Here is a 22,711-nt window from a genome sequence, read left to right on the forward strand (position 1 = left end):
TTTCTGGGCCAAAAGGTATGTGTGTCTTCAAGGCCTTGGAAACACTGGCAAGGTCTGAAAGTAGCTTTCTCTAGGGAACAGCTTAATTCCTCAGTTTTCCCCCACACTTCTTAAATCAGAACTGAAGTCAGGCCTGGAAAGTAGTTTGTTAGAACCCTAACTTGAACATCGTTTTATTAGGTTTCTTTTCCTCACTAAGCAAATAAGAATATTAAAATTTTAAGAAGGAAAGAGGGTGATAAACTTTCTAATAGTCTCAGACACTTGAATTCAACCAAGCCCAGGAGTAGTTATATGTTCATAGGCAGGAGGGTCCCTGGCAGAGGAGGGCGAGTGTGGGCCAGGCTGACATAAAGACCAAATCTCAGCCCATTTTTAGAAGTTGATTAAACCTTGGTTTTTAGGAAATGAGGCCATAGCATCTCCTGGTGGAACTGCAAAAGAGTCCCACAGTGCCTAGTACCTAGTAAGCATTCTTACCCTGTTTTCATTTACTTTTTAAAGTTCTCTTAGTGATCGTTAATAAACGATGGAGCTGTAAACCAGAGTTACACACCAAAACACAGACAGACTTCAGTCTTCTCTGTACAGTTTTTCTCTGTGGAAGGGTTTTTGCATATGCATGTCACATAAGGTCTGTTTCTCTCACTTATTTTCTAAATGACCCCATGACGTGAAGATTTGAATAACAGAGTAGAAAGCATTGTAGTGTCCTTGTTTTCTAGGATGGTTTTCCCCGACACGGGTATGACGAGATGAGATATGATAAGCAGGTCTTGTGGCTCTTGAGAAATCTTCCTAAATTTGGTTCTGGAGGGAGGCCGTGCCATTTGTAGCCCCCCAGCAGAGAGTCGCCAGGGGAGTGAAATAAGTGACAAGTCCTCCTCCCTCCTGAGTGAGTGACGGTTGCTCATCATTTACCCTCTCTCCAAGTTCACTGCACCTGAAGTGTCGTTCTGAACCAACAGGATCAGTTGAGCAGAGTTTGTTGTGGCAAAGAAATGCCTTGGCCATGCTTGAGATAAATAAGCACTTGACAAACTTTACCAGCATTTGGACATTTATCACTTAATCAACAAAAGAATTTGCCTATTTGATAAGCCAAAAAACAAACAAACAAAAAAACTCCACACCATTCTTTGCCTACTAATGAATTATCTCCCCCACCCCCACATGCTTTTACACTTTTCTGGGTGTAATCTAGGTCCGTTGCCTACAGGTATGTCTTTGCGCTTGTCCTTTATTTTTTTATTTTTTTTTTAAATTTTTCTGGAGTGAGAAGCGGGGAGGCAGAGAGACAGACTCCTTCCTGCATGCGCCTGACTGGGATCCACCCGGCATGCCCACTAGGGGGCAATGTTCTGCCTATCTGGGGCATTGCTCCATTGCAACCGGAGCCATTCTAGCACCTGAGGCAGAGGCCATGGAGCCGTCCTCAGCACCCAGGCCAACTTTGCTCCAGTGGAGCCTTGATGGCAGGAGGGGAAGAGAGAGACAGAGAGAAAGGAGAAGGGGAAGAGTGGAAAAGCAGATGGGCCCTTCTCCTATGTGCCCTGGCCAGGAATTGAACCCAGGACTTCCATACACAGCGCTCTACTGCTGAGTCAACTGGCCAGGAAAAATACAAGGGGCTCTTGCCCTGGCTAGATACCCAAGTAGTTAGAGCATCATCCTGAAGTACAGAGGTTGCTGGTTCAGTCCCTGGTCAGGGCACATATAGGAACAGATAGATATTTCTCTCTCTCTCTCTCTTTCTTCCTCTCTCTAAAAGTTAATAAATTTAAAAATATTAAAAGTCCCTGGCCATTTTTTATCTGAGGTCTGATTCAATGCAAGTCAAGGACTTCACCAGAAGAAGAGGCAACTAACTATTCCAGAAGAAAAATAGGCCATCTTGGACTTGCAGAGATCTGGTCTGGAGTCTTCACATGTTACCCTCAGAGCACCCTACTTTTACCCAACAGAATATGGCAAAGGTGATGACATGTCACTTACATAATTACCCGAGATCTACTCTCTGATACAGAAGACTTCCCACTTCATTCATTTCCATGACCTGGCTAGCTCCATTGTCACTGGAGTTTGAGATGCCCAGAAGTGTGTGTAGGAGAGAGAAACATGGCCCATATAAAGGGGCCAGTGTGACCTGGCTCTAACCTGCTGTCATTTCAGGAGTCGAGGCTCTGTACTGCACCCCTTGTGGTTTGTTCCTTTTTTAGTTTTCTTTGTGTGTGTGTTTTTTTTAATTCAATGAGAAGAGGGGTGGCAGAGAGAGAGACTCCTGCATGCACCCAGTGGTTGAATCACACGCTGATTCAGGGTGTCGCTGTGACGAGATTTTTTTGTAGGTGTGAACGTCAACAGTCTGTTTACTCCTAAGTAAAGCTCACCCTCAGTAATGCAGGTGGGCCTCGTCCAATCAGTTGAAGGTTTTAAGAGCAAAAAAACCCCAGAGGCTTCCTTGAAGAAGAAGAAATTCTGTCTCAAGACTGCAGCATCAGGCCTGACTGTGGTGACACAGTGATTAGAGCATCAACCTGGAATGCTGAGGTCGCCGTTTCAAAACCCTAGGCTTGCCCGGTCAAGGCGCATATGGGAGTTGATGCTTCCTGCTCCTTCCCCCTTCTCTCTCTCTCTCTCTCTCTCTCTTTCTCCTCTTCTCTAAAAATGAATAAATGAATTTAAAAAAAAGACTGCAGCATCAGCCTGACCAGGCAGTGGCGCAGTAGATACAGCATGGGCCTGAGACGCTGAGGACCCAGGTTGGAACCCCCGAGGTCTTTGGGTTGAGCGTGGGCTCATCTGGCTCTAGCATGGGGTCAGCAGCTTAAGCGTGGCATCATAGACATGACTCTATGGTGGCTGGCTTGAGCCCAAGGTCGCTGGCTTGAGCAACGGGTCACTGGCTCTGCTGGAGCCCCCCCCCCACATACACACACCTCTGGTCAAGGCACATATGAGAAAGCAATCAATAAATGGCTTAGGAGCTGCAACAAAGAATCGATGCTTCTCATCTCTCTCCCTTCCTGTCTGTCTGTCCCTATCTGTCCCTCTCTCTGTCACACACACACAAAAAGAATTGGTACTTCTCATCTCTCTCTCCCTTCCTGTCTATCTCTCCCTCAAAAGAAGAAGAAGGAGGAGGAGGAGGAGGAGAAGAAGAAAGAAGAATGAAGAAGGAAGAAGAAGAAGAAGAAGGATGAAGAAGAAGAAGGAGAAGAAGAAGGAGGAGGAGAAGAAGAAGAAAGAAGAAAGAAGAGAAGGAGGAGGAAGAGGAGGAGGAGGAGGAGGAGGAGGAGGAGGAGAAGGCTGCAACATCAGCTCTTGCCTGCCAGCCCTGCAGACGGTAGACCTACATACAGTTCCTGCAGTCATGTGAGCTGATTCTGTAAAATAAAGCTCAGTCTCTGACAGATGGATAGACAGATAGATATAAATACATACATATATGGCTGGTTGAAAAAATTTAAGGGATGAAGCCAAGGACAAAATTTACAGACACAGACACCAGTGTGGGGATTGCAGGAGGTGGAGGAGGGGAGAGGGGTTAGATGGTGGTGGAGGGAGACTTGCCTTGGGGTGCTGAGCACACCATGCGATATACAGGTGATGGATGATAGAACTGTGCACATGAAACCTGTATAATTTTATGTACCAATGTCACCCCATTAAATTCAATTAAAATATTAAAAAAAAAAAAAAAAAAAAAAACTACATGTCTATGCAGAGTGGGATCTATTTGTACCTGAAAGGAGCTGACCCTTATAAGCAAGGTTTGGGAATGACCTCCTGTCTTGAGGAGCAGCTGGAAGATCTTTGCACATTTCTTATAGAGGAGTGGGTGCAATCACACCAGTGTGTGTGAGCCCAGACGGTATGTGACTCAGCACATTTAAGTCTGTCTAATCGGTTGCAAGACACGACCCTAATTTCCCACCCCTCCTTGAGTCTATCCACCCCCTTTGCAATGTGCATGTTGTACCACTCCTTGTATCTGGGCTGTCCTTGAATGTCAGTGGAATGCTGTGAATGTGGAAAATTTGCCACGCTGAGCCTAGGACTTGAGAGGCTTTGAGGTTTCCACGAACTCTCGCTGAACCCCACCTGGCAGCCCCAGGAGAGAGCGCAGGTGGGCCTGTTGGTAAGGTGACCAGGGAGGACAAAAATAAATTGAAGAAAACAATATCGTAAATAAAAGAAACAGTTTTTCATTGCAACAATAATACACTATACTATGATCAATACAGAATAAAAAGGTTTGTCATATTTTATATTGTAATTATTCTTACATGCCTATTAATTTTTAATAATAATTGTAAGAAAAGTACTCATTTAGATACAAATACGTTACATCACATGCAATGGATTGACTCTGCATCGATCGAATACGGACATTTACAGATGAGTCTTCCAATATCAAAAAGGAGGACATGTAGGAGGACACTTTTCAAGGGAGGACTGAACTTACAAAAGAGGACTGTCTTCTCTGATGGAGGACAATTGGTCACCTTACTGTTGGAGGATTCTCAGATGACCCAGGCCCAGCGGGCTTACAGCGACCACCGATGTGTGCATGGACCCAGTGGAACCCAGAAGGACCCAGCCAAACCCAGACCCCAACTAATAAATTTTTTTTAAATAAAAAAAAACATGCTTCTTGTTTATGGTCACTGAAACAGTTTGCTCGGCCTTCCCTGTACCATGTACTGGGCGGCTTAGACAACAGAGATGGATTGTGTCACAGTCCTGGAGGCCTGAAGTCTGAAACGGAAGTGTCAGTTGATCGGTGCCTTCTGAGGGTTGGGAGGGAAAGGTCTGTTCCAGGCCAGTCTCCTTGGTGTTTTTGTGAGTCGGGGGCGCAGAGAGAGAGATCAGCAGACGAAATCATCAAGGACTAGCAAAAACTACCGCTCGCTCAGGCAAATGGCCCTGAGTTCATGCTGTGTCCTAATTTTATTCACAAGACTTCAAAAGCTTGTTTACTGAGAAATTGGCATAACATCAAGTGTAACTTTTACTTAAAGATACATGGAGTGCACCTGCAAGATACCTTAGTAATAACATAATATCAGAAGGCATTAATTGCTATTGCTTCTATGGATCCCATAACATTCCTCTCCTTATCTTTTTTTTTTTTTTCTTTTCTTTCTCTGAAGCTGGAAACGGGGAGAGACAGTCAGACAGACTCCTGCATGCGCCCGACCGGGATCCACCCGGCATGCCCACCAGGGGGCGACGCTCTGCCCACCAGGGGGCGATGCTCTGCCCCTCCGGGGCGTAGCTCTGTTGAGACCAGAGCCACTCTAGTGCCTGGGGCAGAGGCCAAGGAGCCATCCCCAGCACCTGGGCCATCTTTGCTCCAATGGAGCCTCGGCTGCAGGAGGGGAAGAGAGAGACAGAGAGGAAGGAGAGGGGGAGGAGTGGAGAAGCAAATGGGCGCCTCTCCTGTGTGCCATGGCCGGGAATCGAACCTGGGACTTCTGCACACGAGGCCGACGCTCTACCACTGAGCCTCCCTTAAGATAAGGAGAGGGCCTCCTCTCCTTATCTTAAGGGATAACCTTGGAAAGTACAGAAATCTTATGAGAATGTTTTACTGAGAAAAGCCCAGCAACTGCCTTCAGTCACATAGACCTGTTTCAGTGACCCGCCTTCAAGTCACAAAACAATTTTCTTGGCAAAACATTCTTTTCTTGTTGGTTGTGTTCCCAAACAAGGCCATGCAATGGGTTATTTCACTATACCTTGGTTTGTGGATGGACGTCTAATCCCTGTATTTGAATGGTTCCTGATTTTTATTTCCAAGGGTGGGGGTGGGGAGAAGCTTTCTAGTGCTCAAAAATGCTACACCTTGGCTGGGTAGCTCAGTTGGAGCACTGATTGGACACGCTAAGGTTGCGAGGCCATTGTAAAATCAATCCGCCCAATCAGAGCACATATGAGAATCAACCAATAAATGCATAAATAAGTGGCACAATAAATCGATATATCTCCATTACTTTCTCTCTAAAGTAGACAGCTCACAAAAATTAGGGGATATTTGAAAATGAATATGAAGATATAAATATCTTCTAATTTTTGTGAGAAATAAAATGCTGCAGTCTTCTGAGCCCCCAACACGGTTTATAAGAACTAGGTATGTAAGAGATATATTTTTTAAATAATCAAATATAAAACTAAGCCAGAAAGACTTCCGTGGGTTCAAACCACAAGCTTTATTCTTTATTCTTACACTTGTGGGACCTGCTGGGAGGAGCACTGGTCTGCGAACACCCCCCACCCCCTCACCCCCCGCTTGGAGGGACACTGGGCACCTTCTTTCCACAGTTACGCCAGAGCTTTCGGGAGGATGAAGGGAAACACACATGCCCTTGATTGAGGTCTATGTACAAAATTAAAATGTGACGTGAGAAGAAAGCAGGTGTGATCATTGAATGAGAAGCCTTGAGGGTACGTAAAATAACATGGTGTCTTCTCCCAATTGGTGGCGCACTGATGTAGGTGAAATACATTCCCATCTTCCCATTCTGTGTTCACATGTTTCTCTCCTCCACATCCTCTGAAAGCGATCTGTGCTCGTTTTTCTAACGAATGAGGAAAGCATTTATTATGAAAGCTAACAGCGTTCGGACAGGGAAGCAGTTAAAAATAACGGTTTCCCTGGCCCGTGTTCATAGTAACTATAACAATCTTGTGCTCATCTCAGTGGACTTGTCATCTGCTTTGCTCTGGACAGGAACCATAACAAACCCTGAGACAAAGGACTTCCATGACATCCTGGTGAAATGTGGGTTCTAAACTCCAACTCCCACCCCTTTTGTGCTGTGTGTCCTGGGGTAATGACTTAGCTTCTCTGGTCTTCAGACTCTGTTTTTCTAAACCTGCAGGCTCAGGCCTTTCCTGGGCAAAGAGGAGACCAGCCTTTATAGAATTGGTCCCGCCCACCATGCTGCCAACCTGATGTGATGGGCGGGGCTCTAAATTGGACACGCCCAAGCCCCGCCCCGGCCCCCACTTGCGCAGACGCACCGCCTACTGAAAGTTGTAGTTTCATTAACCCAGGCGATGCGGCCCCGCGTCGGGGCGGGGATGCGGCGCAGAGCCTTCTGGGAATTGTAGTTTATGGAGCCTGGCGCCGGACGTGGGCTTCCAGTGCGCACCCGTGAACGCTCCGACCTGGCTCCTGGTGCTCCTCCGCGGCGCCATCTTTCTTGACCTGTGGTGCTTCTGTGACCACGCCTCGGCGAGACGAAGCGGGTCACCGGAGGTCCGCGCGGGTGGTGTGGCCGGAGACCAAGGAGAACGTAACCCAAACCCATCGGGATGGGCGGCAGCTGCCCCTAGGCCTTCGGAGCTGGTCCCGCGGCGCGAGGACCAGAGTTTGTGATGTGCGCACGTGGACGTGTCCGTGTGTCTGCGAGGTCCCCGCCCGTCCGTGATTCCAGCGCTGTGTGCACGTGTCACCGTGTGTTCGCCCTAGCGTGACTCCAGAACTTCGTGCCCGCGCAGGTGTGTAACTCTTTCGCAGGTGAGTGACACTCATCCTGGGCGTATGAGACTGTCTGCACGTGTTCCTGTATTTGCACATGCCGGACACTGGTGGCATGTGCATCAGCGAGCGTGTGTCTATGCAGGCGGGGACCTCCACACGTGTGTGACTTTGGCCTGTGGGCGTGTCTGGGTGTGCAGCTGTGCAGGATAGCTCAGTGCTTGTGCCTGGGTGTGCCTGAGTGTGACTCTGCATGTAGAGGGCCGTGTGTGTCCTCTTGTGTGTGTAGCTGCGTGTGCATGAGTAAGGGTGGCCAAGTGCGCTCGGGGCCACGCGGGTGTACAAGACTACCTGCGTCCTGTGTGTGCGGAGGACTGTGTACCACAGCATAGGGGTGACTGTGTAAGGGTGTGTGAGTGCCAGGGTGGAGTTGGGGGTGCTGTAATTGTGCCCTTGAGGTGTGATTGTGTGCAACTGCGTGTGTGTCTGTGTGCGACATGATGTATGTCCGCCTTGAGTGTTTGTGTCTCCCCTTCAGTTACCTGTTTGTGTGTGTGGTCTTCCTGGGTAAACACCCCTGAATTCACACACAACCTCTCTCTGTCTCTCTGTCTCTCACATACACACACACTGAACACTCTGCATTTTAGCTCTGTCTGCCTGTATCCGCCCCATTTCTTTGTCTCACAGATGCCAAAAGGACCCACTGAGGTATGGTGGCCAAAGCAGGATTCACAACCTGAGTGACATGGATAGGACCTGATGCTCCCAAGACCATGAAGGGGGTAGCAGTACCCTCTCTGGGAACCTAGCTGGGCTGATATGGGCCTGAAGGCTGACTGTGGGGGTGGCAGCCGGACCAGGTCTCTCTCTGCTTACAAGTCATTTGCTGAGTTGCACCTGTGCTGGAGGAAGACCATTCAGGGCCCCTGGAATAGACAGTGCGAAGGCCGTGGGGAAGGAGCGTGCCTGGTGTATTTGTGCCACAGGGGACAGACCTGTGGTTGGAGCAGTGCATGCCCAGGGCAGGGTAGGGTGTTGTAGAGGAGTGTGGCGTGGACTAACTCTTCTCCAAAAAATGGAACTGTCCCTGTAGCTGTAAGTCAGCTTGGGCTGCTGTAACAAAATATCATGGACTAAGTAGCTTAAACAATAGATATTTGTTACAGTTGTGGAGGCTGGAAGTACAAAGATCAGGGTTATAGCAGCGTCTGGTGGGGACTCTTTTCCTGCCTTGTAGGCAGTCACCTTTTCACTGCGTCTTCACAGGGTGGAAACAGTCATGTCTGGTCTATTCCTCTTCTCATGAGGCCACTAATCCCGTGGTTGGGGGCCCCACCCTCATGACCTCATCTAACCCTAATCACTTCCCTAAAGCCCACCTCTAAACACTCATCACGTAGGGGGTTGGACTTGTACACTTGAGAACTTGAGAAGGGGTACATTTTGGTCCTAGTACAAAGCTGTATTTTTAAGAGCTGAAGGATTCATGCTTTTGCAGACTCTTAAAATTGCTTTCAGTTCCATTAAGTCAGTGATTCTGAACCAGGGGTGGTGTTCCCACAGAAGCTACTTGGCAACATCTACGGACATTTTAGGTTGTTGCACCTAGGTGGTGGGGGGCAGACCTACTGATATACAGTGTGTAGCCACCAGGGATGTGGCTCTACCAACTCCAAGGCACAGGCCCGTCTCAGGCTGGAGTTATATGATCCAACCGGTCACCCGTACAGAGGTTGAGATTCAGCACTGGGCTTTTCTCGGCACAGGAAAATGACAACCTTCCTTGGTTTTGTTCTCTTATTTCTTCCAAATCCAGTACAGGAACGTGAAATAAAGGCTGTAGCTTGAGAGCAGGGATGGACGGACCCCTGGCCACTGCTGCCTCCCAGGGCTCTGAATTGGGAGAAGCCTGGATACACCAGGGTCACTTCAAGGACCGGGAGGAACACCAGGAGAGCTGTTTGAAGCCAGAGAGCCATGAGAAAGACCCTGCCAGGGACAGTGACAGTGCCACGGATGGGGGTGACACTGGTGGAATCCTGGGAACCAGACCAAACCCTCTCGTTACCCAGGCCTCACGCCAGCCCTGGAGGCAGGGCGTACGGGGAAAGAACCCGAAGCAGGCCGCGGACGCTGGGGGCCCCGGGAAGCCTTGGAAGTGTGAGGACTGCGGCAAGGCCTTCAGCCAGGGCTCCTACCTGGCAGCTCACCGGCGCACGCACACAGGCGAGCGGCCGCACGTGTGTCCTGACTGCGGGAAGGCCTTCACACGCCCCGTGCTCCTGGTGCAGCACCGGCGCGTGCACACAGGTGAACGGCCCTTTGCCTGCGACCAGTGTACCCAGGCCTTCCGGGGCCGCACGGCTCTGCAGGAGCACCAGCGCGTGCATACCGGGGAGAAGCCGTTCGCGTGCGGGCAGTGCCCCAAGACCTTCCGCCTCTCTTCTTCGCTGCTCAGTCACCAGCGCACGCACACGGCCGAGCGACCCTACGTCTGCAGCCAGTGTGCCAAGGCCTTCATGCAGGCAGCGCACCTGCGGCAGCACCGGCGCACACACACGGGCGAGCGGCCCCATGCTTGCGGGGACTGTGGCCGCGCCTTCAGCCACCGGTGGTCCCTGGTGCAGCACCGGCGCGTGCACACGGGTGAGAAGCCCTATACATGCCCCGAGTGCGGCCTGTCCTTCAGCCAGAGCGCCTCGCTGGCAGGGCACCAGCGCATCCACACCGGCGAGAAGCCATTTGCCTGCGCGCAGTGCGGCAAGGCCTTCACGCAGGTCTCCCAACTGAACCAGCACCAGCGCGTGCACACAGGCGAGCGACCCTATGTGTGCGGGGACTGTGGTCGCACCTTCAGCCACCAGTCGCACCTGGCGCAACACCACCTGCTGCACACAGGTGCCAGGCCCTACAAGTGTCAGGAGTGTGGGGCTACCTTCGGTCACGTGTCCTCCGTCCTGGAGCATGAGAGGCTCCACACCGGCGAGAAGCCCTTCCGTTGTGGGGACTGTGGCAAGGGCTTCAGCCAGGACGCGGCACTCACCCTGCACCGGCGCACGCACACTGGGGAGCGGCCCTACGCGTGCCCGGAGTGCGGCAAGGCCTTCCGCCACCGTGATCACCTGATCCAGCACCACATGGTGCACACCGGGGAGCGGCCCTACGATTGTGGCAGCTGCGGCAAGGCCTTCCGTCGCTCCTCCACCCTCATCCAGCACCAGAGGACGCACTCCGACAAGAAGGCCCACAGCGTGCAGCCTGGACTGGGACACTCCTGCCCCGGGGAGCAGAAGCCTGTTAGCAGTAGTGAACCTGCAGAAATCTTTGGGGACCAGCAGAACAAGAGCTAGGGTTTCACGGGGCCTCCTGTACCAGGTCCTGTGCTGAGGGCTTTCCATCTCCAACCTCATGTCACTAGTGGGGAGATACCCTATCATCTCAGTACTGTCTGTGAGGAAACACAAGCTCAGAAAAGCTCTGTGATTTGCCCAAGGTCACCCAGGAAGGGTGTCCAAGGGCTGGGTCTGCACCTTGCATCTGCTGGATGCCCTGACTCCCTCCTCCCCACCGCCTCTGGTTTAAAATTGTAAATTTGACCCACCACAGCAGACCCAAAGGCATCTGTGGGTTTCTGGGAGTACTGGTTGATTTCATGATTGAGCAGGTATTTATTTGTTCAGTGAATTAATCAAAGGCCCAGCCCCTTCAGTGAGGGCCTGGGAGGAGAGAGTATGCCCATTATTTTTTTGTTTTGCTTTTTTTTTATGTAACAGAGACGGAGAGAGGGACAGACAGACAGGAAGGGAGAGAGAAGCATCTATCCTTTGCTGCGGCGCCTTAGTTGTTCAAAGATTGCTTTCTCATATGGGCCTTGACCAGGGGGCTACAGCTGAGCCAGTGACCTTGGGCTCAAGCTGGTGAGCCTTGCTCAAACTAGATGAGCCCACGCTCACAGTGGCGACCTTGGGGTTTCGATCTTTGGTCCTCTGCGTCCCAGTCCGACGCTTTATCCCCCATGCCACCACTTGGTCAGGCTGAGAGAGTATGCCTTTTTTTTAATCTCTAGCATCTCCTGGACACAGGCTTTGGCATACAATAGGTCCTCAAGAAGTGATAGATGACCTGAATGAATAGTACATTGCAGCACAAGCCCTGGTGTCATTCGGGGTTGGGGAACAACACAGCTGGTTCTTTCCTGTACCCCAGACATCTGCCATCCCAGGTCTCAGCGCACAGTAGGTCCTCAAGAAATATAAATGAGTAGGTCAGGTAATTGAATAGGCGAGCATCCTTCGTACCAGCCCTGCAACCCCTCAGGGTCATGGACCACATTCTGTCTCTCCTCCTCCTGATTCAAACTCGTTCAACTCATGCCTTTGCGCATGTAGGTTGTGGAGACTGCCAGCTGACACAACTCCTCCTAGTTTAAGACAAGCCAAAAAGCTAAGCTCTTCCCCTCAAACCTCTTGTTTAAGTTGCTAAAGGCTATGCCTTTCCCCACACCTCCACTTTAGTTGTGACACTGATGGTTTCTACTTGTCCTGTCCCCCGTGTCCCTCAAAAAGATTAGAGGCAGTTTTCTTTTTACCCTTTTTTGGGGTTTTTGTGTTTTGTTTTTTTGGTGAAGTTAAGATGTTATGCATGGTGGAGGTTTTTACTGCACTTGGGAGAATTCTTGGTTTGCCTCAGAAATGTGACTTTGTATCTGAGCTCTGTTTTGCAAATGGCTTTGCTCTCTGCACTATAAATAAAGTGTTTGGGGGGTGAGGGCGCTCTTTCAAGCCATCAGCTTGGCAGTGAGTCCTCCCAATCCCATCCCTTTCCGTGTTTATTTTCTAATCCTCCGCTGTCCCCACTCGAGACCTACAAAATTACAAGTTGCACTAATTTGTGACAGATGGCACCCAATGTGAGTGTGGGAAGATGAAACTGAAGAAGGCAAGTGAGAGGATCCCGAGTGTGCACAATGAGTATGTAGAAGGGGGAAAGTGCAGTCAGGAGTAATGAATTATGGGACAGTTAGGGTCAAAAGAAAGGCACCTTTTTGTAAGAATAGTTATGCAGCTAGGAAGCTTTTTGTGTTATGTTCAAGATGTGTGCCCTGGTTCCTGGAGGAGGGAAAAGTTAGCTCTGCTACAGGGGAGCAAGTACATAAAGTTCTGAAAAGGATGGAGTGAGGAGACTACAGCAGGAGGAATGAAAGTGTCATTCTCTCTGGCAGTTGGTGCCGTACTCTGTGGCTAGGGCAGTGGTCAGCAATCTCATCAGCCAACAGCCAAATATCAACAGTGCAACGATTGAAATTTTTTTTTATTTTTTTAATTTTTATTTTATTTATATTCATTTTAGAGAGGAGAGAGGGAGACAGGGGGGAGGAGCTGGAAGCATCAACTCCCATATGTGCCTTGACCATTTTGAACAGGCAACCTCAGCATTTCGAGGTCGACGCTTTATCCACTGTGCCACCACAGGTCAGGCTAAAATTTCTTTTGAGAGCCAGACTTTTAAACTATATAGGAAGGACATTCCTTCTTGAGGTAGCGCCCACATGGGGTATTTTGTGGAAGAGCCACACGTGGCTCGCGAGCCGTGATTCACCAACCACTGGGCTAGGGGACAGGAATGTGGGACAATGTGGATGCTTCTATTTCTCTCCAGCTGCTTAGTCTGCTGCTCAGCTAAAATTGAGGTAGAGGAGGAGTCTTAGCATGGTCAACCTGAGCTGCTGTTTAGAGCAACTATGAAATTTAAGAAGGGATAGAACACTTGGGTATTAGAAAAGTTACAGCTTTTCCTGTTATTGTCTGATTTTCTTTAAAGTTTTAGCTACAATCCTCTGAACTATCACTTTGTTTCTTTCCTATTCTTTGCTTGGAAATTAGGCAGAGGATCCCCTGTGGATCTGACTACAAAACCTCCCATGCAGATGCTTAGAGTCTATTTTCTCAGGGAAACTTTGCTAGTTCCATCCTCCAGTGTCTCTGTCAGAAAATGCAGGCATCTTTCTGTTCTGGCTGTGCTCTGAAACCCCGGGTTTCTCTCTGATTTGTCTGATTCTAGTTTCTGTTTAGTTTTTGTCTGATGTTATTTAAAATGTGATATTTTTTAAAGGCCTGAATTAAGTTCTTGCATGCAAAAATTGGAAATGCCGGCTCTAATATTGAACTAAAAAATAAAATAGTTTCACCCCTGCTTTTTTGTTTTAAAATTGGAAACAATTTAAAAAGCAGCGCACATTTAAATTTAAATAGAATGGGCCCTGGCTGCTTGGCTCACTGGTAGAGCATCAGCCTGGCGTGTGGGAGTTCCGGGTTTGATTCCCAGGCAGGGCACACAGGAGAAGCGCCCATCTGCTTCTCTACCCTGCCCCCTCTCTTTTCTGTCTCTTCCTCTCCCACAGCCAAGGCTCCATGGGAGTAAAGTTGGCCGGGCACTAAGGATGGCTCCATGGCCTCCGCCTCAATCACTAGAATGGCTCCAGGCCACAATAGAGCAACAACTTAGATGGGCAGAGCATTGCCCCTGGTGGGCATGCCGGGTGGATCCCGGTTGGGCACATGCAGGAGTCTGTCTGACTGCCTCCCTACTTCTAACTTTGGAAAAATAAAAAATAATAAAATAAAATAGTAAATTAGAATGGGATTTAGATCCTAAAGATTTGCTAATTTCGTGCGTGTTTTGTGAAGTGTGCTCTGTGTTTGTCTTAGGAGTTGAGAGCCAAATAGCAACTCAGGTGTTAGGATTAATCAGACTTATGTGTTATATTTGTGTCTCTGTGCTGTAAATGGTCTTGTTTCTATGTAAAACTATACTCAGGTCTGTGAAACAAAGGAATTGAGCAAAATTAAGCAGGGCCCTGATAAGTCATTTCAAGAATTTGTCTCAGGCTGCGTCAGGCAGTTAGAAGAATCGTATTAAAATTGCTAATTCTGCTTGTCAGGCCACATCCTGCAAAAGGGACCCCGAGGAGATCAGGGATTTGGCTCCTCTGATGCCCTGAAATAAATTAACAATACTAAGTGTATAAATTCAGGTCTCTTAGATACAGGAACTGATGAATTCGTTATTGCTGAGCAACATTGCTTTTCTTCCTGACTCACTCATGAAGCAGTCACTGAGCTGCGAGGCTTAGGGCAAAGTAGATCCCCCCAACAAAGCTCTTTTTTACAATGGGAAGATAACAAAAGTCACACTGGACTTTTTCAGCCTTAAGTGCTCCCTAGATTGCCTGTTAATAGATAAAAATGTTTTAAAAGATGCAGAAGCCATGCTTGTCACTAATAAGTTAGTGACAATGTGCCTACATATGTAGGAAAAACATTTACTACATTTTGTCAGACTTTTGGAATTGACCTGAGGACAGGTACTCCTTACAATCCTCTGGGCCAAGGCATTGTAGAGCATGCCTATCAAACACTTAAAGGTCAATTAAAAAATAAAAAAGGAGGATCATACCCTGGAACTCCTGCAAATCTTCTTTATCATGCTCTTTTTACTTAAAAAATTTTGGAATACTGACGTAAAAGGCCATTCAGTGGCTGAGAGACTCTGGAATCCAACAAGGAAAGTCTTCCCTGAAGTGCGATGAAAGGACGTGCTCACAGGAATCTGGCAAGGGCCAGACCCTGTTCTCTTGTGGGGCTGAGGATATGTGTTTTCCAGGTCTGCTGAGGCTCCTCAGTTGGTTCCTGAAAGTTTGGTGAGACACCATGAGTCCAGAGGAGAGGCTCACCCCACAAGAGCGATTATATATGACTTATTTTACTGTTAAATTTTCTTTTGAACATTTCTTCCTCGGGACTTACTGCAGCTGAGAGGCATTTATATCAGCCAAGCAGTGGTGTAAGCCTCTCATGTTTTACTAGGATATATTAACTGGCCCTAAGTGGCAAAATTCAATCAAATTACTAAATTGAGGGCGAGGGTATGTTCCAATTTTGTCATCAACAGGTCCTCTTTGCCAGTGAGGAACAAGATGAAGCCTCACCACAGATTGGCATCAGCTCCCAGAAAGCAACCAGGTTCCAGAGATCCAGAATGCCCATTTAAGCCTAAGGCAAGGGCTTAACACACTGGAAGGAAAGGTTTCTCTTTCCTGGGTGAGTGCAGGTGTCCAGTCAGGTGTGGCAGCTGGGCAGGGGTGTCCCTGTCTACAGGCTGCGTGCTGTGGGCCTTCTTGTCAGAGTGCGTCCTTTGATGCCGGATGAGGGCAGAGGAGAAGCTGAAGGCTTTGCCGCATCCACTGCACTCGTAGGGCCGCTCCCCAGTGTGCACGATGTGGTGCCGGATCAGGTACGCACGGTGGCGGAAGGCCTTGCCACACTCTGGGCACATGTAGGGCCGCTCCCCAGTGTGCATGCGCCGGTGCAGGGTGAGCGCTGAGCCCTGGCTGAAGCCCTTCCCGCAGTCCCCACAGCGGAAGGGCTTCTCACCAGTGTGGATCCTCTCATGCTCCAGAAGGGAGGACGCGTGGCCAAAGGTGGCCCCGCACCCCCGGCACTTGTAGGGCCTGGCGCCTGTGTGCACCAGGCTGTGCTGCACCAGGTTGGCGCGATGGCTGAAGGCACGGCCACAGTCCTGGCACACGTAGGGCCGCTCACCCGTGTGTACACGCTGGTGCTGCCTCAATTGCCCCCGCTGCGTGAAGGCCTTGCCACACTGTGCGCACGCGAACGGCTTCTCGCCGGTGTGGAGGCGCCAGTGCTCCACCAGCGACGCGCTCTGGCTGAAGGCCTTGCTGCACTCGGGGCACACAAACGGCTTCTCCCCAGTGTGCGTCCTGTGGTGCAGGGTTAACGTCGAACGGTTGCAGAAGGCTTTGCCGCAGTCCTCACACTTCCAAGGCTTCCTGGGGCCCTCGGCACCCGCGGCCTGCTTCGGGTTCTTTCCCCGTACGCCCTGCCTCCGGGGCCGGCGCGAGGCCTGGGTAACAGGAGGGTTTGGTCTGGTTCCCAGGATTCCACCAGTGTCACCCCCATCCGTGGCACTGTCACTGTCCCCGGCAGGGTCGTTTTCATGGCTCTCTGGCTTCAAACAGCTCTCCTGGTGGTCCTCCCGGTCCTTGAAGTGACCCTGGTGTATCCAGGCTTCTCCCAACTCAGAGCCCTGGGAGGCAGCAGTGGCCAGGGGTCCGTCCATCCCTGCTCTCAAGCTACAGCCTTTATTTCACGTTCCTGTACTGGATCTGGAATAAAAGAACAAAACCAAATAGGGTTGTCATTTGTCCTATGCTGGGAAGAGCCAAGTGCTGGATCTCAACCTCTGTACAGGTGACCCATTGGATCACAGATCATTCCAACCTGAGACGGGCCTGTGCCTTGGAGGAGGTAGAGCTGCATCCCTGGTGTCTACACACTGTATGTCAGTAGGTCTGCCCCCACCACCCAGGTGCGACAACCTAAAATGTTCATAGACATTGCCAAGTAGTTTCTGTGGCCTTAATGGAACTAAAAACAATTTTAAAAGATCCTGCAAAAGCATGAATCTTTCAGCTCTTAAAAATACAGCTTTGTACTAGGACCAAAATGTACCCCTTCTCAAGTTCACGTGTACAAGTCCAACTCCCGACGTGACGGGTGTTTGAGGTGGGCTTTAGGGAGGTGATTAGGGTTAGATGAGATCATGAGGGTGGGGCCCCCACCATGGGATTAGTGTCCTCATGAGAAGAGGAATAGACCAGACATGACTGTTTCCACCTTGTGAGGACCCAGTGAAAAGGTGACTGCCTACAAGGCAGGAAAAGAGTCCCCACCAGACGCTGCTATAACCCTGATCTTTGTACTTCCAGCCTCCACAACTGTAACAAATATCTATTGTTTAAGCTACTTAGTCCATGATATTTTGTTACAGCAGCCCAAGCTGACTTACAGCTACAGGGACAGTTCCATTTTTTGGAGAAGAGTTAGTCCACGCCACACACTCCTCTACAACACCCTAGCCTGCCCTGGGCATGCACTGCTCCAACCACAGGTCTGTCCCCTGTGGCACAAATACACCAGGCACGCTCCTTCCCCACGGCCTTCGCACTGTCTATTCCAGGGGCCCTGAATGGTCTTCCTCCAGCACAGGTGCAACTCAGCAAATGACTTGTAAGCAGAGAGAGACCTGGTCCGGCTGCCACCCCCACAGTCAGCCTTCAGGCCCATATCAGCCCAGCTAGGTTCCCAGAGAGGGTACTGCTACCCCCTTCATGGTCTTGGGAGCATCAGGTCCTATCCATGTCACTCAGGTTGTGAATCCTGCTTTGGCCACCATACCTCAGTGGGTCCCTTTGGCATCTGTGAGACAAAGAAATGGGGCGGATACAGGCAGACAGAGCTAAAGTGCGGAGTGTTCAGTGTGTGTGTGTGTGTGTGTGTGTGTGTGTGAGAGAGAGAGAGAGAGAGAGAGAGAAACAGACAGACAGAGGTTGTGTGTGAATTCAGAGGTATTTACCCAGGAAGATCACACACACAAACAGGTAACTGAAGGGGAGACACAGACACTCAAGGCGGACATACATCATGTCGCACACAGACACACACGCAGTTGCACACAATCACACCTCAAGGGCACAATTACAGCACCCCCAACTCCACCCTGGCACTCACACACCCTTACACAGTCACCCCTATGCTGTGGTATACAGTCCTCCGCACACACAGGAGGCAGGCAGTCTTGTACACCCGCGTGGCCCCGAGCGCACTTGGCCACCCTTACTCATGCACACGCAGCTACACACACAAGAGGACACACACGGCCCTCTACATGCAGAGTCACACTCAGGCACACCCAGGCACAGGCATTGAGCTATCCTGCACTGCTGCACACCCAGGCACGCCCACGGGCCAAAGTCATAGACGTGTAGAGGTCTCCGCCTGCAAAGACACACGCTCCCTGCTGCACACGCCACCAGTGTCCGGCACGTGCAAATACAGGAACAGGTGGGGACAGACTCACACGCCCAGGCTGAGTGTCACGAACGAGTTACACACCTGCACGGGCACGAAGTCCTGGAGTCACGCCAGGGCGAACACAGGGCAACCCGTGCACACGCCGCTGGAATCACGAACGTGAGGGACCCCACAGATACATGGACACGTCCACGTGCGCATGCGCACATCACAAACCCTCGTCCTCGTGCCGCGGGACCAGCTCTGAAGGCCTGGGGGCAGCTGTCGCCAGCCTGGTGGGGGTGGGTCAGGTTCTCCTCGGTCTCTGGCCACACCAGGCCTGCGCCGACCTCCGGTGACTCGCTTCGTCTCGCCGAGGCACGGTCACGGAGGCGCCCCAAGTCAAGAAAGACGGCACCGCGGAGGGGCACTAAGCGCGAGGTCGGAAAGGCCCGCGTGCGCACTTTGAGCGTACGGCCCGTGCCTGGCTCCAAAAACTACAACTCCCAGAAGGCCCTGGGTTAGCGAAATTAACTTTTAGCAGGCGGTGCGTCTGCGTAAGTGGGGGCGGAGGTGGGGCTTGGGCGGGGCCTGTGTAGAGCTTGCAGAACAAGAGCACTATAAGGGCCTTCAGTAATCTCCTGGGGGGGAAAAGTTGACCTCTGCAGATGTGATGTTTAAGAGAAAAACAGTCATCATTCTGGATTGCCTTTGCGAGGCTGGGACCTGTTACTTCTTGGTGATGCTTCTATGGAGGATGTGTTACACACACACACACACACACACACACACACACAAAACACCGTGTTTCCCCGAAAATAAGACCATGTCTTGTTACTTTTTGTTCCTAAAGACGCGCTAGGTCTTATTTTCAGGGGATCTCTTATTTTTTCATGAACAAGAATTCACATTTATGGTTGAACCAAAAAAATCAACATGTATTCATAGACTGTAGTCATGTCATCACAAACATCAGCATAACCGGCCAAACTCTGAATTCCATTAAGAATTTCTTGTGACTCTATTTCCATGTACAACCATCTACCCATGTTTCCCCCAAAATAAGACAGGGTATTACATTAAGTTTTGCTCCTAAAGACGCACTAGGTCTTAGTTTCAGGGGGAGGCCTTATATTTCTAAAGTTGAAAAAAATTGCACTAGGTCTTATTTTCGGGGAACAGGGTATTTTTAAAACCTGGCCCTATATTATACCGCTTACAAAAAATTAGGGGCTATTTGACCACTTCCTATTCATTTTGAAATATTCCCTAATTTCTGTGAGCCATCTATATTCTCTGAGGGTGCGAAGCAAAAGCCTACCTAGTGCGCGCGTGCGTGTGTGTGTGTGTGTGTGTGTGTGTGTGTGTGAGAGAGAGAGAGAGAGAGAGAGAGAGAGAGAGAGAGAGAGAGAAAGAGAGATGGACAAGAAGGAGACCATCCCACGCATTCTCAATGGCTGGAGAGGAAAGGGACAGATACACTGGTCATCTGTCCCCGTTGCTTGTACCTTCTGGGCCTCTCTGCCCTGGTACTGGGAGAGAGGAGGGGTGGATATTCCAATCATAAGCCCAGCTGTTCCCACAATGGAGTGACGTCAGGCACCGGTCCTGAAGAAGGAGGAGTGAGGGAAGCCTGGGGAAGCGATGGGGAGGACTATAATGGATGGCGGGGGAGAGAGAAGCAGGGTGATGGGGAGAAGGGTGCTCAGACCGAGGGACCGCCCCGGAGGAGGGGGGGAGACCATCAGAGACATGGTGGGGAATGGGGGCAATAGAGGGAAATGGAGAAAGCCATAGGGACAGACACAGCTGGAGGGGAGAGCAGTGAAGAGAGAGAGAGAGAGGAAGGGAGGAAGGGAGGGAGGGACCCACAGCCGGAGACACGGGGTAAATGTGGAATAAATCGTAGGGATAAACAGCAATGGAAGAAAGCATACGGGCTGCCAAAACAATGAGAGAGGGGAGAACCAGGAAAAATTGGGGAGCACTCAGACCCGGCTTCTGAATGGATGTGAGACTGAGACGGAATGTCGCCCCTGCGAAGGAGAGACCCGCAGAGATGGGGGGCGGGTGTAAGTAGGATTCGCGTACAGAGTGGGGGAGGTCCCTCACTCGGACCGTGTGGGTCCCGGAGCTCTTGGACAAGGACCCCACCACCCCCTCCCGTCCCCGCGGTGAAATGGACAAAGGCACCTGCGATTGAACGCGGAGGTTCCAGCCACCCCCTCCCCCCCAGAGCCACCACGGAGGGAGGTCAGCTTAAGAGCATGTGGTCCGTGGACGGAAGAGATTTCAGAATCACGGGAAGGTGACGGGTGTGAGGACCAGGAATCCAGAGAGGATGGGAGACGAGAGAGAAAAGGCGGCAGACGGGGGAGGGGGTCGCAGGGGCGTGTAGGAGCCTGACCCCGGGTGTATTTGGGTGTGGGGGTCGCCATGCATTGGGGGATGGGCTCCCAGACTCCACGCACAGATACTCTCGGCTCTGCCACGTGGTGAGAAAAGGAGGGATAGACTAGCAAGAAAGCTGAAGATGGAAAACGGCTGGAAAGGGGTGGGTAAGGGGAGGAAATAAACCAGACCACGGAGAAAGAGAGAAACGGAGGGACAGCAGCATGTTTTTGCCAAACCTCCCAAATAACTGATGAAGCAATTCTCATACAGAACATTCCAGAAAATGTAAATAAAATAGAGAAATCTATCTACCTATAGACTTCAGGCATGGATGGCTTTGATTGGAAACTGGTCCAAAGATGGACAGTTGACCTACGTAACTTTTATTGGGCGTGAATAATTTTGATTTGATAAGTAGTCGAAAATGGTGTAAAAAATTTACTATTAGGAATAGAGTATGGTGCCTGACCAGGCAGAGGTGCAGTGGATAGAGTGTTGGCCTGGGATGCTGAGGACCCAGGTTCAAAACCCCAAAGTCCCTGATTTGAATGCGGACTCACCACCTTGAGTGTGGGATCATAGACAGGACCCCATCGTCGCTGGCTTGTGTCATGAACCAGCGCAACTTGTAATTTGGCAGGTCTCTGGGTGGGAATGGTGGAGGATTAGAAAATAAACACAGAAAGAAAAAGGATGGTATTGAGAGGTCTCCTTACCAAGACTGATGGTCTGCAAGAGGGAGCAGGCACCCCAAAACACTTTATTGATAATGCAGAGAGCAAAGCCATTTGCAAAACAAAGAGAGCTCAGATACAAAGTCACATTCCTGAGGCAACCCAAGAATTCTCCCAAGTGCAGAACCCCCCACCCCACCATGCATAACATCTTAGCTTCACAAAACAAAGGGAAAAAAGAAAACTGCTTCCAGTCTCTTTGAGTGACAAGGGAAATGGGACAGTAGTTAGCTCCAGTCACAGCTAACATGGAGGTGTGGGGAAGAGCCTAGCCTTTAGCAACTTAAGCCTTAAACTGCGAGGACCTTGTCAGCTTACTGCCAGTCCCCCACAACTTTGTCCCCCCCAAATCTAAATTGCAATAACCATCAGCTTGCAGCCTGTTTCCCCACATATCCCTCTTTTTTATTTTTCAACTTCAATTTGTGTGCTGTGATTTACACTTGTCTGATTTCCTAGATTCCAATTCAGCGGCAGACTGTAAAAATACAGAATAAACACACAATTAACAGCCTATGCTAACAAGTACCAAAAACTCAAGACTTCCACAAGCCGGGCTGGCACTCTACCACTGAGCCAATCGGCCAGGGCCTCTTTTCTTTTTTTTTCTTTAAGAGACAGAGAGGATGGGAAAGAGAGAGGAGCGACAAGGGGAGCATTCATTCATCTGTTGTTCTACTCAATCATGCATTCATTGATTGCTTCTTGTGTGTGTGCCCTAACCAGGGATCTGACCCACAACCTTGTCATTTCCTGACGATGCTCTTAACTAACTGAACTAACTGGCCAGGGCCAACATTATAATTACTTTCAATAGTCCACGAATTTTATTGGGATTGCGGCACTATTTGAGCTCATTGGAGCCCCCAGGATGGTCTCCACGTGCACCCCCCTCCATTTTCATCTTGCCTCGCTGCCGTCCATACTGTGCCTGCCTCCTCCTCTTAACCCTTATTTCAAGACTTCTGGGCCTTGGCTGCATGGCTCAGTGGTAAAGCATTGACCCAGAGTGTGGAAGTCCCGGGTTTGATTCCGTCAGGGCACACAGGAGAAGCTCCCATCTGCTTCTCCACCCTTCCCCACTCTCCTTCCTCTCTGTCTCTCTCTAGGGGCCAAGGCTCCATTGGAGTAAACTTGGCCTGAATGCTGAGGACGGCTCCATGACCTCTGCCTCAGGAGCTAGAATGGCTCTGGTTGCAATGGAGCAATGCCCCAGATGG

The 22,711-nt window shown here is 50.2% G+C and overlaps 2 protein-coding genes across 5 annotated transcripts; one reads left to right on the plus strand and one right to left on the minus strand.

The window, feature by feature from the left end:
* Positions 1 to 7,142: 7,142 nt before the first annotated feature.
* ZNF835 (zinc finger protein 835) lies at positions 7,143 to 10,849 on the plus strand. 2 transcript variants are annotated; one of them, XM_066270926.1, is made up of 2 exons: positions 7,143 to 7,528; positions 9,309 to 10,849. In XM_066270926.1, exon 2 carries the CDS (start codon positions 9,349 to 9,351, stop codon positions 10,840 to 10,842), a length of 1,494 nt encoding a protein of 497 aa, XP_066127023.1. In that variant the 5' UTR covers positions 7,143 to 7,528; positions 9,309 to 9,348; the 3' UTR covers positions 10,843 to 10,849. The 2 variants fall into 2 exon arrangements, with proteins under 2 accessions (XP_066127023.1, XP_066127022.1); XM_066270925.1 differs by having other exon boundaries at positions 7,143 to 7,509.
* Positions 10,850 to 15,547: 4,698 nt separating this feature from the next.
* Positions 15,548 to 21,548, minus strand: LOC136331848 (zinc finger protein 835-like). 3 transcript variants are annotated; one of them, XM_066270934.1, is made up of 2 exons: positions 21,474 to 21,548; positions 15,548 to 16,676 (listed from the first exon to the last, which is right to left on the minus strand). In XM_066270934.1, the coding sequence occupies exon 2, from the start codon at positions 16,628 to 16,630 to the stop codon at positions 15,557 to 15,559; it is 1,074 nt and encodes a 357-aa protein (XP_066127031.1). In that variant the 5' UTR covers positions 16,631 to 16,676; positions 21,474 to 21,548; the 3' UTR covers positions 15,548 to 15,556. The 3 variants fall into 3 exon arrangements, with proteins under 3 accessions (XP_066127031.1, XP_066127032.1, XP_066127030.1); XM_066270935.1 differs by lacking the exon at positions 21,474 to 21,548 and adding an exon at positions 18,466 to 18,811 and having other exon boundaries at positions 15,548 to 16,670; XM_066270933.1 differs by lacking the exon at positions 21,474 to 21,548 and adding an exon at positions 18,466 to 18,811.
* Positions 21,549 to 22,711: the final 1,163 nt, after the last annotated feature.

The sequence above is a fragment of the Saccopteryx bilineata genome, chromosome 3 (genome assembly GCF_036850765.1).
Source record: "Saccopteryx bilineata isolate mSacBil1 chromosome 3, mSacBil1_pri_phased_curated, whole genome shotgun sequence".
Lineage (NCBI taxonomy): Eukaryota > Metazoa > Chordata > Mammalia > Chiroptera > Emballonuridae > Saccopteryx > Saccopteryx bilineata.

Bases quoted from the DNA above. Each gene is read 5' to 3' on its own strand.
- LOC136331848 (XM_066270934.1), bottom strand. From the start codon at position 16,630: ATGGACGGACCCCTGGCCACTGCTGCCTCCCAGGGCTCTGAGTTGGGA.
- ZNF835 (XM_066270926.1), top strand. From the start codon at position 9,349: ATGGACGGACCCCTGGCCACTGCTGCCTCCCAGGGCTCTGAATTGGGA.